This window comes from Erinaceus europaeus, unplaced genomic scaffold (genome assembly GCF_950295315.1).
Source record: "Erinaceus europaeus unplaced genomic scaffold, mEriEur2.1 scaffold_281, whole genome shotgun sequence".
In the NCBI taxonomy this organism is placed as follows: Eukaryota; Metazoa; Chordata; class Mammalia; order Eulipotyphla; family Erinaceidae; genus Erinaceus; species Erinaceus europaeus.
Window position 1 is genome coordinate 46664 of NW_026647672.1, and position 14190 is coordinate 60853.

At 48.4% G+C, this 14190-nt stretch overlaps 1 protein-coding gene across 1 annotated transcript in view; it reads left to right on the forward strand.

Moving 5' to 3' along the window:
- Nucleotides 1–13157, forward strand: part of ZDHHC3 (zinc finger DHHC-type palmitoyltransferase 3) — a 48922-nt gene extending 35765 nt beyond the window's left edge. Inside the window, exon 6 of the mRNA XM_060184227.1 lies at nt 10027–13157. Within this exon, the coding sequence (XP_060040210.1) occupies nt 10027–10281 (255 nt within the window). The 3' untranslated portion in view covers nt 10282–13157. The remainder of the gene's footprint in view (nt 1–10026) is intronic.
- Nucleotides 13158–14190: the final 1033 nt, after the last annotated feature.

Consider the following 14190-nt stretch of genomic DNA (forward strand, 5'->3'; position numbering starts at 1 on the left):
CAAGGACCCAGGTTCTAGCCCCGGGCAGGGGGGATGCTTCATAAGTGACAGAGCAGGTCTGCAAGTGTCTCTCATTCTGTTTCTATCTCTCCCACCCTCCCAATTTCTCTCTGTCCTCTCAAATAAAATAGAAAGAAAGGAAAAAGAAAAGAAAGGGGGAAAATGGCCTCCAGGAGCTGTGGATTCATAGTGCCAGCACCAACCCCCAACAGTAACCCTGGAGAAGAAAGAAAAAAAAAGATAATAAAAATATTTTAAGAAAATGGAGGTGGTCGGCTGGTGGCAAAGCCAGTTAAGAACACATATTACCAAGAATAAGGACCCGGCTTTGACTCCCGCTCCCCACAAGTGGTGAAGCAGTGTTATTTTTCTCTCCTTCTCTATCTCCCCATCCTCTCTCAAGTTCTCTCTATCCTATCTGATAACTAAAAGAAATTAAAAGAAAAAAAGGTGGGCCAAGTGGTGGTGCCCCTGGTTAAGTGCCTGTGTTACCGCGCACAAGGACCCAGGTTCAAGCCCCTGGTCCCCACCTGCCAGAGGAAAACTTGACAAGCAGTGAAGCAGGACTGCAAGTGTCTGTCTCCTTCACGGTCTCCCTCTCAATTTCTCTCTGTCTTATACAGTAAATAAAGTTAAAAATATACATGTAGAAACTTTACTTATTCATATATATTTTTTTCTTTTAAGAAAAGGTGTTGCAGGTACCACCTTGGAAAGGCAGGTCACCTGACTGTGCTCTGGGGTTAGGGGCCCCGGTGAAAGACCGGTCCTTGGCTGCTGTCCTCCTGACCCCCGAGAGACTGCTGAGAACTGTCAGCTGGGTTGTAAAAGGACCGTCTGCTTATGGAAGGTCTGGAGCGTGTGAGGGCTACAAAAGTAAAATCAGTCAGTGAAATTCCAAGGCCAAAGATGCCAGCAGTCCCATGCGATGTCACTCATGGTCATGCTTTCTTCCATTCAGACCACAGACTTAAGAGGCTAGAACTGTCCAGTGTGGGGAAAACTTCATGCAGACCATTTTTTAAAAAACAGTTTTGGGAGTCGGGCTGTAGTGCAGTGGGTTAAGCACACATGGCACGAAGCACAAGGACCGGCGTAAGGATCCTGGTTCGAGCCTCTGGCTCCCCACCTGCAGGGGAGTCGCTTCACAAGCGGTGAAGCAGGTCTGCAGGTGTCTGTCTTTCTCTCCCCGTCTCTGTCTTCCCTTCCTCTCTCCATTTCTCTCTGTCCTATCCAACAATGACATTAATAACAATAATAACAAGGGCAACAAAAATGGGGGAGAAAAATAACTTCCGGGAGCAGTGGATTCGCAGTGCCGGCACCGAGTCCTAGCAATAACCCTGGAGGCAAAAAAAAAAAAAGTTTTATGTGGTCCGGGAGGTGGTGCAGTGGTAAAGCTTTGGACTCTCAAGTTCGATCCCTGGCAGCACATGTGCCAGACTGATGTCTGGTTCCCTCTCTCCTATCTTTCTCATAAATAAATAAAATCTTTAAAAAATAGTTTTATTATTTATTGGATAGAGCCAGAAATTGAGAGGGATGGGGGAGATAGAGACAGCTACAGCCCTGCTTCACCACTGATGAACTTCCCCCTGCAGTTGGGGAGTGGAGGTTTGAACCCGGGTCCTCGCACACTGTGATGTGCGCACTCAACCAGGTGTGCCACCACCTGGCCCATCACTTTAAATGTTGCGCAGTGATCTGCTCTGTATAGGGGTTTATGTAGCTATCATGGATGCCTTGATAGCCATCAGTTTTATCCTTAGAATCCAGTTCAGAGGGAGTCGGGTGGTAGCATGGCGGGTTAAGCGCACATGCGCAAAGCACAAGGACCGGCATAGGGAACCCCATTCGAGCCCTTGGCTCCCCACCTGCAAGGAGGTCACTTCACAGGCAGTGAAGCAGGTCTGCAGGTGTCTGTCTTTCTCTCCCCCTTTCTGTCTTCCCCTCCTCTCTCCATTTCTCTCTGTCCTGTCCAAAAAAAAAAAAAAAAAAAGCCAGTTCAGAATTGTGCTGTATGTGTTTTTTTAATTATTATTTCTTTATTGGGGAATTAATGTTTTACATTCAACAGTAAATACAATAGTTTGTACATGCATAATTCCCCAGTTTCCCATATAACAATCTAACCCCCACTAGGTCCTCTGTCATCCTTCATGGACCTGTATTCTCCCAGAGTCTTTTACTTTGTTGAGATACGCCAATTCCATTTCAGGTTCTACTTGTGTTTTCTTTACTGATCTTGTTTTTCAACTTCTGCCTTAGAGTGAGATCATCCCATATTCATCCTTCTGTTTCTGACTTATTTCACTCAACATGAATTTTTCAAGGTCCATCCAAGATCAGCTGAAAACGGTGAAGTCACCATTTTTTACAGCTGAGTAGTATTCCATTGTGTATCTAGACCACAACTTGCTCAGCCACTCATCTGTTGTTGGGACACCTGGGTTGCTTCCAGGTTTTGGCTATTACACATTGTGCTGCTATGAACATTTGTGTACACAGATCTTTTTGGATGGATGTGTTGGGTTCCTTAGGATATATCCCCAGGAGAGGAATTGCAGGGTCATAGGGTAGGTCCATTTCTAGCCTCCAGACTGTTCTCCACAGAGGTTGGACCAGTTGACATTCCCACCCGCAGTGTAGGAGGGTTCCTTTGACCCCACACCCTCTCCAGCATTTGCTGCTGTTCCCTTTTCTGATGTCTGACATTCTCACAGGAAGTGAAGTGGTATCTCATTCTTGTCTTTATTTGCATTTCTCTGACTATCAGAGACTTGGAACATTTTTTTCATGTGTTTCTCGGCCTTTTGGATCTCTTCTGTGGTGAATATTCTGTCCATGTCCTCCCCCCATTTTTGGATGGGGTTATTTGTTGTCTTGTTGTTGAGTTTGGCAAGCTCTTTATATATGTTGGTTATTAAACTCTTATCTGATGTATGGCATGTAAAGATCTTCTCCCATTCTGTGAGGGGTCTCTTGGTTTGGGTAGTGGTTTCTTTTGCTGTGCAGAAGCTTTTTAATTTGATGTAGTCCCATAGGTTTATGCTTGCCTTAGTCTTCTTTGTAATTGGATTTGTTTCATTGAACATATCTTTAAATTTCATGCGGAAAAGAGTTCTGCCAATATTTTCCTCTAAGTATCTGATAGTTTGTGGTCTAACATCCAAGTCCTTGATCCACTTGGAATTTACTTTTGTATTTGGTGAAATACAGGGGTTCCGTTTCATTCTTCTGCATGTTTCAACCCATTGTTTCCAACACCATTTGTTGAAGAGACTCTGCTTTCCTCTTTTAATAGTCTGGGCCCCTTTGTCAAAGATTAGATGTCCATAGGTGTGGGGGCTCACTTCTGGGCTCTCAATTCTATTCCACTGGTCAGTGTGTCTATTCATGTTCCAGTACCAAGCAGTTTTGATGACAATGGCCCTATAATACAGTTTGAAATCTGGGAGTGTGATGCCTTCGGTTCTGTTCTTTTTTCTCAAGGTTGTTTTGACAATTCTAGGTCTTTTCTGGTTCCAGATAAACATTTGTAGCATTTGTTCTATTCTCCTAAAAAATGTGCTTGAGATCTTGATGGGGATAGCATTAAATTTGTAGATTGCTCTAGGTAGTATATTTGTTTTGATGATGTTAATTCTTCCAACCCATGAACATGGAATATCTTTCCACTTCTTTGTGTCTTTTTCAATTTCTTTGAGTAGTGACACATAATTTTCAGTATACAAGTCTTTCACTTGTTTGGTTAGTGTTGGTATCTTCTAATTCTGCTTTTAAAAACCCCTTCTGTTTCATTTGGTTTAAATCCCCCCTGCTTAACACTGCATTCTATTTACATAACCACTGTATTCTATTTACATAACCACTGCCGTCTATTTACATAAATCACTTTTACATTTACATAAAGCACCACCTTCCCTCCAGGGCATTGGTGGTTTAGTGGTAGAATTCTCACCTGCTCCACCCCCTCTCCTTGTCACACCCTGATCCTCTCCTTGTCACACCCTGATTTTCACCAGTCACTTTTCTCTCCACCCTCTCTGCATCACATCCTGTTCACACCCTACTTGGGAAGTATATATAAAGACAACATTGTTCGTTTTAGTTAGTTGTTAGTTTAGTCTAGCTTGGTATAGATTGTGCTGCGTCCTGCATGAATAAAGAGATACTGCGTACAGCTCAACCGTGAGTCCCTGGTCGTCTATCTCCCGTCAGTGAAGCTCAGCCCGACAGGTTAGGTTTACTCCTAGATATTTTATGGTTTTTGTTGCTATAGTAAAAGGAATTGACTTCTGGATTTCAATTTCTTCTAACTTAGTATTTGCATAGAGGAATGCCACTGATTTTGAATGTTAAATTTATAGCCTGATACCTTACTGTATTGCCTGATGATTTCCGAAAGCTTCTTGCTGGATTCCTTAGGTCTTTCCATGTATATATACTATCATGTCATCTGCAAATAGGGAGAGTTTGACTTCTTCTCTTCCAATCTGTATCCCTTGAATTCCGTGCTCCTGCCTGATTGCTATGGCAAGAGCTTCCAACATTATGTTGAATAGTAATGGTGATAGTGGGCAGCCCTGTCTAGTACCTGATCTGAGTGGAAATGCTTCCAGTTTTTCACCACTGAATATGATATTGGCTGTAGGTTTGCTATATATAGACTCCACTATCTTCAGGAATTTTCCATCTATTCCCATTTTTTGTAGTGTTTGGATCATAAAGGGATGTTGGATTTTGTCAAAGGCTTTCTCTGCATCTGTTGATATGGCCATGTGGTTTTTGGTCTTGCTTTTGTTGATGTGGTGGATCACACTGATTGATTTACATATATTAAACCAACCTTCATGCCTGGGATAAACCCCACTTGGTCATGATGAACAACCTTTTTGATATGCTGCTGTATCCGGTTGGCTAGAATTTTGTTCAATATTTTCGCATCTATGTTCATTAGAGATATTGGTCTGTAGTTTTCTTTTTTGGTTGTGTCCCTGTCTGCTTTTGGTATCAGGGTGATGTTATCTTCATAGAAGCTGGCAGGGAGTATTCCAGTGTCTTCAATCTTCTGGAAGACTTTTAAAAGTAGAGGTATTAGTTCTTCTTTGAAGGTTTTGTAGAATTCATTTGTAAAACCATCTGGTCCAGGACTTTTATTTTTGGGGAGATTTTTGATAACTGTTTCAATTTCATTAGCTGTGATGGGCCTGTTCATGTTATCCACTTCCTCTTTACTTAGTTTTGGAAGTTGGTAGGTATCTAGGAAATCGTCCATTTCTTCCAGGTTCTTTAGCTTGGTGGCATATAGTTATTCATAGAAGCCTTGCATGATATGTTGAATTTCTGCAGTGTCTGTTGTGATATCTCCTCTTTCATTTACTATCCGATTTATTTGGGTCTTCTCCCTTTTTTGTTTTGTGAGTCTGGCTAAAGGTTTGTCGATTTTGTACACTCTTTTGAAGAACCAACATTTACTTTCATTGATCTTTTGTATGGTTTTCCTATTCTCAATGTTATTTATTTCTGCCCTAACTTTAGTGATTTCTGTCCTTCTGGTTGCTTTAGGATTCCTTTGTTCTTCTTCTTCTAGGTCTTTAAGATGTGCAATCAGGCTGTTTATTTGTGCTTTTTCTTGTTTCCTAATGTGTGCTTGTATAGCTATGAACTTCCCTCTCAGTACTGCCTTAGCTGTGTCCCAAATATTTTGATAGCTTGTGTCTTCATTTTCATTGAAGTCTCGAAACATTTTGATTTCTTCCGTGGTTTCCTCTTTGACCCAGAAGTTGTTAAGAAGTGTACTGTTGAGCTTCCACATTTTGGGACTGTTACTAATCTTTTGTTGATTGTTAAGTGTTAGTTTAATTCCACTGTGGTCTGAGAAGATGCTTGGGATGATTTCAATGCTCTTGAATTTTCTGATGCTGTCTTTGTGGCCTAACTTATGGTCTATCCTTGAGAATGACCCATGTGGATGTGAGTAAACTGTGTATTCCAGTTTCTTGGGATGAATGACTCTGAAAATGTCCAATAGTTCTAGTTTATCTATCTCTTCATTTAGCTCCCTTATGTCTTTATTGATTTTCTGCCTGGATGATCTGTCAAGTTGAGAGAGTGGGGTGCTGAAGTCCCCTACTATGACTGTGTTGCTGTTAATATATTGCTGTAGCTCTTTCAGTAAAAGTTTGATGTATTTAGATGGCTTCTCATTGGGTGCATAGATGTTAATAATTGTTAAGTCCTCTTGATTGACTGATCCTCTGAGCATTAAGTAGTGTCCATTCCTATCTTTTTTAATCTTATCTATTTTAAAGTCTGTCGTGTCAGATATGAGAATAGCTGTCCCTGCCCTTTTTTGTGGGCCACTGGCTTGTATGATAGTTTTCCATCCTTTCACTTTAAGTCTGTGTTTGTCTTGTTGAGTTAGGTGGGTTTCCTGTAGACAGCATATTGTTGGGTTGTGTTTTCTGATCCATCTTCCTACTCTGTGTCTTTTAATAGGTGAATTCAGGCCACTGACATTTATTGATATCAAAGATTGAAGATATTTTAATGCCATTCTTGTAGAGTTTTAAGAGTGTTCTGATATATGTCCTATTTATGGTGGTCTGATTGTTTATAGGAGACCTTTTAGAACATCTTTCAGGGCAGGCTTGGTGATAGTTGATTCCTTCAACTGTTGCTTGTCTGAGAAGGATTTTTATGCCTCCATCTAGTCTGAATGACAGTCTAGCAGGATATAGTATTCTTGGTTGAAAGCCTTTCTTGTTGAGCACTCAATAGATATCTTGCCATTCTCTTCTGGCCTGTAGTGTTTTTGTTTTTTTTAATATTTATTTTATTTATTTATTTATTCCCTTTTGTTGCCCTTGTTGTTTTATTGTTGTAGTTATTATTGTTGTTGTCGTTGTTGGATAGGACAGAGAGAAAATGGAGAGAGGAGGGGAAGACAGAGAGGAGGAGAGAAAGATAGACACCTGCAGACCTGCTTCACCGCCTGTGAAGCGAATCCCCTGCTGGTGGGGAGCCGGGGTTCGAACTGGGATCCTTATGCCAGTCCTTGTGCTTTGTGCCACCTGTGCTTAACCTGCCGTGCTACAGCTCGACTCCCTGGCCTGTAGTGTTTGTGTGGAGAAGTCTGCTGCTAATCTTATGGGTTTTCCTTTGTAGGTGACTCTTTGTTTTTCTCTTGCAGCCTTGAGGATCCTTTCTTTATCCTTATTCCTTTCCATTCTAAGTATGATATGTCTTGGTGTCTTTAGGTCTGGGTTAATTTTGTTTGGGACCCTCTGCGCTTCTTGAATCTTTATGTCTTTGATGTTGTCTAGGCTAGAGAAGTTTTCAGCTATTATGGCCTGGAGAATGCTTTCTTCCTCTCCTTCTCTTTCTTCCTCTGGTATGCCAATAATGTGTATATTGTTTCTTTTGAAGTCATCCCATAGGACTCTGTTGTTGTTTTTAGCATCTCTTAGTCTCTTTTTGAGATCTCTTACTTCTTTTTTAGTTGTCTCTAATTCATCCTCAATCTTGCTAATTCTGTCTTCAGCCTCATAGATTCTATTCTCTCTGCCCTCTACTGTTTTCTGGAGTTCATCTATTTTGTTGCCCTGCTCTGATACTGTTTTAGCTTGTTCAGCTAGTTGCCTTCTTAGCTCAGTGATTTCAGCTTTCAGCTCTCTAATAACCATGAGATTATTAGTATTTTCTTCCATAGTCTCATTTGTTGTTCCTGTATTTCTGATTACAATTTTTTCAAATTCTTTACTCACTCCTGTGATTATTTCCTTAGCTAGTGTTTGGCTGTTGAACTCGTTATTTTGTGCTTCACCCTCTGGGAAACTTTTAGCTGAGCTCTTGTCCTGGTTCATTTCTCCAATATTTCTTCTTGTTGTTTTAACCATTTTATATATTATGTTATGAGTTGCCTCTCTCAGTACTTTTCAAATTACTGATCACTATTGCCTGGATTGACTTGTGTCTAAGTAAGTTAATTAAAGGGTTCACAGTGGTGGAAGTTAACAGTTGTTTCACTATTATTTTAATCCCTGAGTTGGAGCTCAGTGGTTTAAAAGCCTTTTTTTTTTTTTTTCTTCCCTGTAGGCTATGGTAGCCTGAGGGCTTCTAAACTATCAATAGGCTTCTTAGCTTAATCACTGACTCCTGACCAAGAGATAAAGCAGAGTGTGGCAGAAATAATCCAGTGGTTATGCAAAGAGACTTTCACAGCCCCTCAGCTATGCCACTGAAGTATAGGTCTTCTCCTGAGTTTCCTAGTTAGATCTCTGTCCCCTGGTGTCCCTCCCTGCCGCTGCTCCAGATTCTGAGGGCAGTAGCAATGGAGACTCAGAGTTGCACTTGGTGAGTCTCTGGGGAGTCCTCTCCTCCCTTCAGCTGTCCCCTTGTTGGTGGAGCAGACTGGAGGTGGTGTCTCCACTGATGAACTGCTGAACTGTTAGCAGTCACTTAGTCTCTCCTTAGGCTCCTCTCTGTCATCAGTCACGTGTGTTTGTACTCACCAGTGATTTACTGGGTTCCTGTGGTCATTCTAGTCCTGTCTTGTTTCGGTCCCGGGTGGTCTCCTTTGGTGTTCCTAGTTGATCCGGGAGAGGAGAGGAGAGGAGAGGAGAGGAGAGGAGAGGAGAGGAGGGAAACAGATCTGCTGCTGCTCATAGCTCCGCTTCTGGAAGTCTCCCCAGAATGGTGCTGTATGTATTTGTAACGCCACTTTTAATGTTTTTAAGTAGCTTCAGACTGACAACAACCTGGTTAAATGGTCAGAAGGGGGAGCCGGGCAGTGGTGCAGTGGGTTAAGCGCACATGGCACAAAGGACAAGGACTGTCTTAAGGATCCTGGTTCGAGCCCCCGGCTCCACACCTACAGGGGAGTCGCTTCACAGGTGGTGAAGCAGGTCTGCAGGTGTCTTATCTTTCTCTCCCTCTCTCTGTCTTCCCCTCCTCTCTCCATTTCTCTCTGTCCTATCCAACAAGAATGACAGCAACAACAACAATAACTACAACAATAAAAAAGGACAACAAAAGGGAAAATAAAATAAAAATAAATAAATATAAATGGTCAGAAGGAGTGCTCAGCACTTGAGCACCAGACTTGCAAGTCCAAGGCGCCCAGGTGTGGGCACCAGCACTGCGCTAGGCCTGAGCCGAGTCATGTTCTGGCCTTTCATAGAAGTGACGGACTCTTCTTTTGCTTTGCCATGGCTTCTTGCAAGTGCACTTTCACCACTGCTAGCGGACTCTATCTTATCTAATAAAAAGCCGAAAGAAAGAAGGAAACGTGGCCGCCAGGAGTGGTGGATTCGTCGTGCCAGCATCAAGCCCCAGCAGTGACCCTGGAGGCAGTAAAAAAATAAAATAAAATAAAAGGCTTTTATGCCTGAGGCTCTCAAGTCCCGGGTGCAGTCCCCAGTACCATGATCAGCCAGACCTGAGCAGGGCTGTTGGGTAAATAGCTAGGACTTTGTTTTAAAAATCCCCTTGGCTTCCAGAAGCGACGGAGAAGGGGGTGCTGGGGAGGACTGACCGGGCTGGACCTTTGCCCTTACTGGGCTCCCCCTGCCCAACACCCCTTTCTGTCACCTGGCTGCTGAGTCTCGCCAACTCCCAGAGGCAGCTGAGTGGGAGCATGGGCAAGGCCTCGGCTGTGTTCAGCGTGCTGCGTGCCGGGCCTGCCCTCGCCTCCCCACGCCCTGTCCCCGCAAGCTGCATGGACACCCTCTGCCTGCCTGTGTCGTTTCTGCCCTGATGCCCATCCTGCTCCATTCACTGCCTCTTGGGGCAGGGAGAGGACACTGAGTGAGGGTCCCTTCCCAGGGCACAGCTGGAGAGGCCTGGGCATCGCCCACCCTTACCCTTGGCTGCTGGTCCTCCATACTGAGCTTGGGCTCCTCCCTGGGGTGGGGGCCTGGGTGACAGGTGGGAGCCAGGTCTGCCCCCTGCTTGCTGGGCCCCTCCACATCGCCCTGCAGGTGACAGCCCGGCCCGCTGACCGTCCCTCCGTGTCCTCCCCAGAGCATCGAGCGCCTCCAGCGGAAGCACCAGCCGCGGCAGCAGACCATCGACTGTGCCAAGTTCAGGGAGGCCTGCGGGGGCGACTTCTCCCTGAACTGGTGCAACCCCTTCTCGGGACCGTGGGAGCAGAGGCCCGTCAACCAAGGCGAGTGGGTGCGGCAGGCGTCCTCGCGGTCAGACAGCAGCACAGAGACAACGGAGGAGCCGTCAGAGGACAGGAAGGAAGAGGACTCCGTGGAGGTGACCGACGAGTGACACTGCCACAGGGAGCAGGACGGACCCCGGGAGGTGCCGTTACCCTGTGGGCCAGCAGGGGCCACCCACGGCACTGCCGTCCTTGCCACAGCTCCTCCCTCCCTCTCCATGTTCGGTCGGGGCTGGCAGAGAGACTCTGAGTTGTGTGAAGAGCCCACCCTCTGTGGCCGGCGTCTGCAGCAGGCCCAACCTGGCACAGGGCAGCTCACCTGCTGCAGGGTGGGTTGGGCACAGAGGAGATTTTGCTTTGAGCTGTTCTTGGGCGGCCTCTTTCCTCGGGCTCCTGGTTCCTGAGAAGTGTTAAGAATATGATGGGTGGGCAGGGCAGGGAAACAGCAGCTGCCAGGGCTGCAGGCCACCCAGCTGGTCCGGAAGGGGCTTCCCCTGCTGCCCGCCAAATGAAGGAGAGAGGCAGGGCCAGTCGGCTGGCTTTAAGAGAGGACCCCAACCCAGGGCTAGAGGCCAGGAGACAAGACCAAGTCAGGAACCAGCCTGAGTTGCCTGGACCTGGCTCCCACAGCTCTGTGCCAGTGGTACCAGAATCTTCACCGAGTCTGTCACCCTGCCTGTCCCTTGACCTGCGGGGTGGGGGCAAGGACTGATCAGAGCTACTGGGACTCTGATATCCCATGAGAAATGAAATTTCACTTTCCTCCTGGTGAGTCTTACAGTCTTCCTGATAACCAGGCAGAAGCCCCGCCTGTGTTTTAGACCAGTTCTGCCCAAGACCTGCACACTGATCAGACAGACAGACACTGAGCAACCACACGCACGCGCGCACACACACACACACACACACACACGGTCCACTTAAAGCCTGAGGTGTTTCTTACCTGAGGTAGGGTAGTTGGGCCCTGGAAGCCTAACTCTGGCAGCTGCAGCGTCCACACCAAATCCAATAGGAGGGTCCCCGCCCCAGCTTGGCGTAAGAATGGAGCCCCTGGGGGGTCGGGCGGTAGCGCAGCAGGTTAAGCGCACGTGGTGCAAAGCGCAAGGACCAGCGTAAGGATCCCGGTTCGAGCCCCCGGCTCCCCACCTGCAGGGGAGTCGCTTCACAGGCGGTGAAGCAGGTCTGCAGGTGTCTGTCTTTCTCTCCCCCTCTCTGCCTTCCCCTCCTCTCTCCATTTCTCTCTGTCCTATCCAACAACGAAGGACATTAACAACAACAACAATAATAACCACAACAAGGCTACAACAAGGGCAACAGAAGGGGGAGAAAAACAGCCTCCAGGAGCAGTGGATTCATGGTGCAGGCACCAAGCCCCACCGATAACCCTGGAGGCAAAAAAAAAAAAAATGGAACCCCCACCCCCTGCCTGCTTCCTGGCCTTGTTCTTCTCTGGTGGAGTGAGGCACCGAGGCACAGCCGGCCCAGGCAAGGTCCCAGTTCTGGGCAGAAGAGTGAGGGTCCTGGCCCACGGGCACCTAGAGCCCCAGCACAGTGGGGAAAGGTCAGCGTTCGGAGCTGCCACCCAGGACACTTGGGAAGGGCAGATTCTGTCAGACCCTCCACTGCAGCTGGGGCAAGTGGGGTTGACAAAGCCGCCAGCCCTGCCCCTGCTTGGGGCTTCTCCAGGTCCTGGGGAGGAGGACTCTGTCCCGTGCGAAGGCCTCGACAGACAGGCTCTGGGGGATTTCTCTGTCCACATGAGCTCTATTTATTTTGGCTGGTTGGTTGGTTTGTTGGTTGGTTCTGCCACCAGGATTATTGCTGGGACTTGGTGAATGAATCCACCACTCCCAGTGGCCATTTGTCCTTTTATTTACTTTTTATAGGACAGATAGAAATTGAGAGGGGGAGTCGGGCGGTAGCGCAGCGGGTTAAGCGCACGAGGTGCCAAGCGCAGGGACCGGCGTAAGGATCCCGGTTCGAGCCCCCGGCTCCCCACCTGCAGGGGACTCGCTTCACAGGCGGTGAAGCAGGTCTGCAGGTGTCTGTCTTTCTCTCCTCCCCTCTGCCTTCCCCTCCTCTCTCTCCATTTCTCTCTGTCCTATCCAACAATGAACGACATCAACAATAATAACCACAAGACTACAACAACAAGGGCAACAAAAGGGGGAAAATGACCTCCAGGAGCAGTGGCTTCATGGTGCAGGCACCGAGCCCCAGCAATAACCCTGGAGGCGAAAAGAAAAGAAAAGAAAAGAAAAGAAAAGAAAAGAAAAGAAATAGGAGAAGGGGAGAAAGAGATGCCTGCAGCCCTGCCTCACCACTCGTGAAGCCTCCCCGCTGCGGGCCCTCAGGCACAGTGATGGCCGCAGCTCAGCTTTACTATAAACCCAGCCACCAGCTCAGTTTTAATATCTGTGAGCCACAATGTTGAGAGCCTATGTCCTCTCTGAAACCCTCTGCCACCTCCCGGCCAGGGAGCGAATGCACACCGTGCAGAGACAGGGTTCCTCTCTGACCACGCTGACCCAGAGGGCAGTCCTGGAGTGCTCAGGGCGGGTCTGATACCCCAGCAGGGAGCGACTTGGTGTCACCCACGGGAGTCGGCCAGGGGGCAGCGGTTAGAATAAGAAAGCCTACGCATAGGTCACCGAGAAGAGCAGCCTCCACAGCCGTCAGGGCTGCTCAGACCACGTGCCCCTGAGAACCCACCTGGTGCAGCCAGGAACGGCTTGTCTCCATTCAGCTGTTTCCACGTTGGCTGAGCCCAGCTCAGGCTCTCGGCACCGAGACCCCAGTCTCAGGAGCTGGACTGGGCCCCGCTAGGCTCATGTGGGGAGTGAGCCCACCCTGCGCCCCAGGTCTTCCCCCGCCCAGGGCTGCAGCATCCTTCCAAGACTCTGCTTAGCCTCGAACCAGCAGCGCCTCAGTGATGGTAACACTGGAAGGGGCTGGCACACTGCTCGAATAAATGCTCTTTGTTTGGCTTCAGTGTCTGGAGTCTGGCTTTCCCTAGGGGACCCAGAGCCATGGACCTTGTCCTTCTGTTTGGGTCAGTTCAGGACACCCTGAAACTGACCCACGTCAGTGCCACTCGGGCGGCACCAGCAGAATGAGTGGCTTGAACCCAGGGCCCTGCACTTGGTGACAGCTCCACCGCCTGGCCCCTTGAGTCCCCTCTGAGGACTGTGCACAGTGAGCAAGCCTGGGTCACACCTGGGCCCGGTGCCCAGCACCCACCAGCTCCTCCCCCTGCCCAGATACAGGTGGGCAGGGCCGGGCCTGCTGCTGGGGGAGGGGGCTGGGGGGCCGGGGAAGGGGGCCACAGGGGGAGGGCGGCTCACTGACCTGGGGGCCAGGAGGGGGTTGGGGGCTGAGGGACGCAGGGAGGGGCCTTGCTGACCTGTGGGAGGGGGCTGGGGGCCGTGGAGAGGGGCCCCCGGGGAGGGGACTTGTTGGACAGGGAAAGGGGGGCTCGGCTTCTGGTGCCCACGCGGGGACCCCCACACACCCCAGAGCCACCTCTTTCTCCCTTTCCCCCCCTCTCCCTCTCTGTCTATCCCTCTCTGTCCCTTTTTGTCCCTCTGTCCCTCTCTGTCCCTCTATCCCTCTCTGTCCCTCTGTCCCTCTCTGTCCCTTTTTGTCCCTCTGTCCCTCTCTGTCCCTCTATCCCTCTCTGTCCCTCTGTCCCTCTCTGTTCCTCTGTCGCTCTCTGTCCCTCTGTCCCTCTCTGTCCCTCTATCCCTCTCTGTCCCTCTGTCCCTCTCTGTCCCTCTGTCCCTCTCTGTCCCTCTGTCGCTCTCTGTCCCTCTGTCCCTCTCTGTCGCTCTCTGTCCCTCTGTCCCTCTCTGTTCCTCTGTCGCTCTCTGTCCCTCTATCCCTCTCTGTCCCTCTGTCCCTCTCTGTCCCTCTGTCCCTCTCTGTCGCTCTCTGTCCCTCTGTCCCTCTCTGTCCCTCTGTCCCTCTCTGTCCCTCTGTCCCTCTCTGTCCCTCTGTCCCTCTCTGTCCCTCTGTCCCTC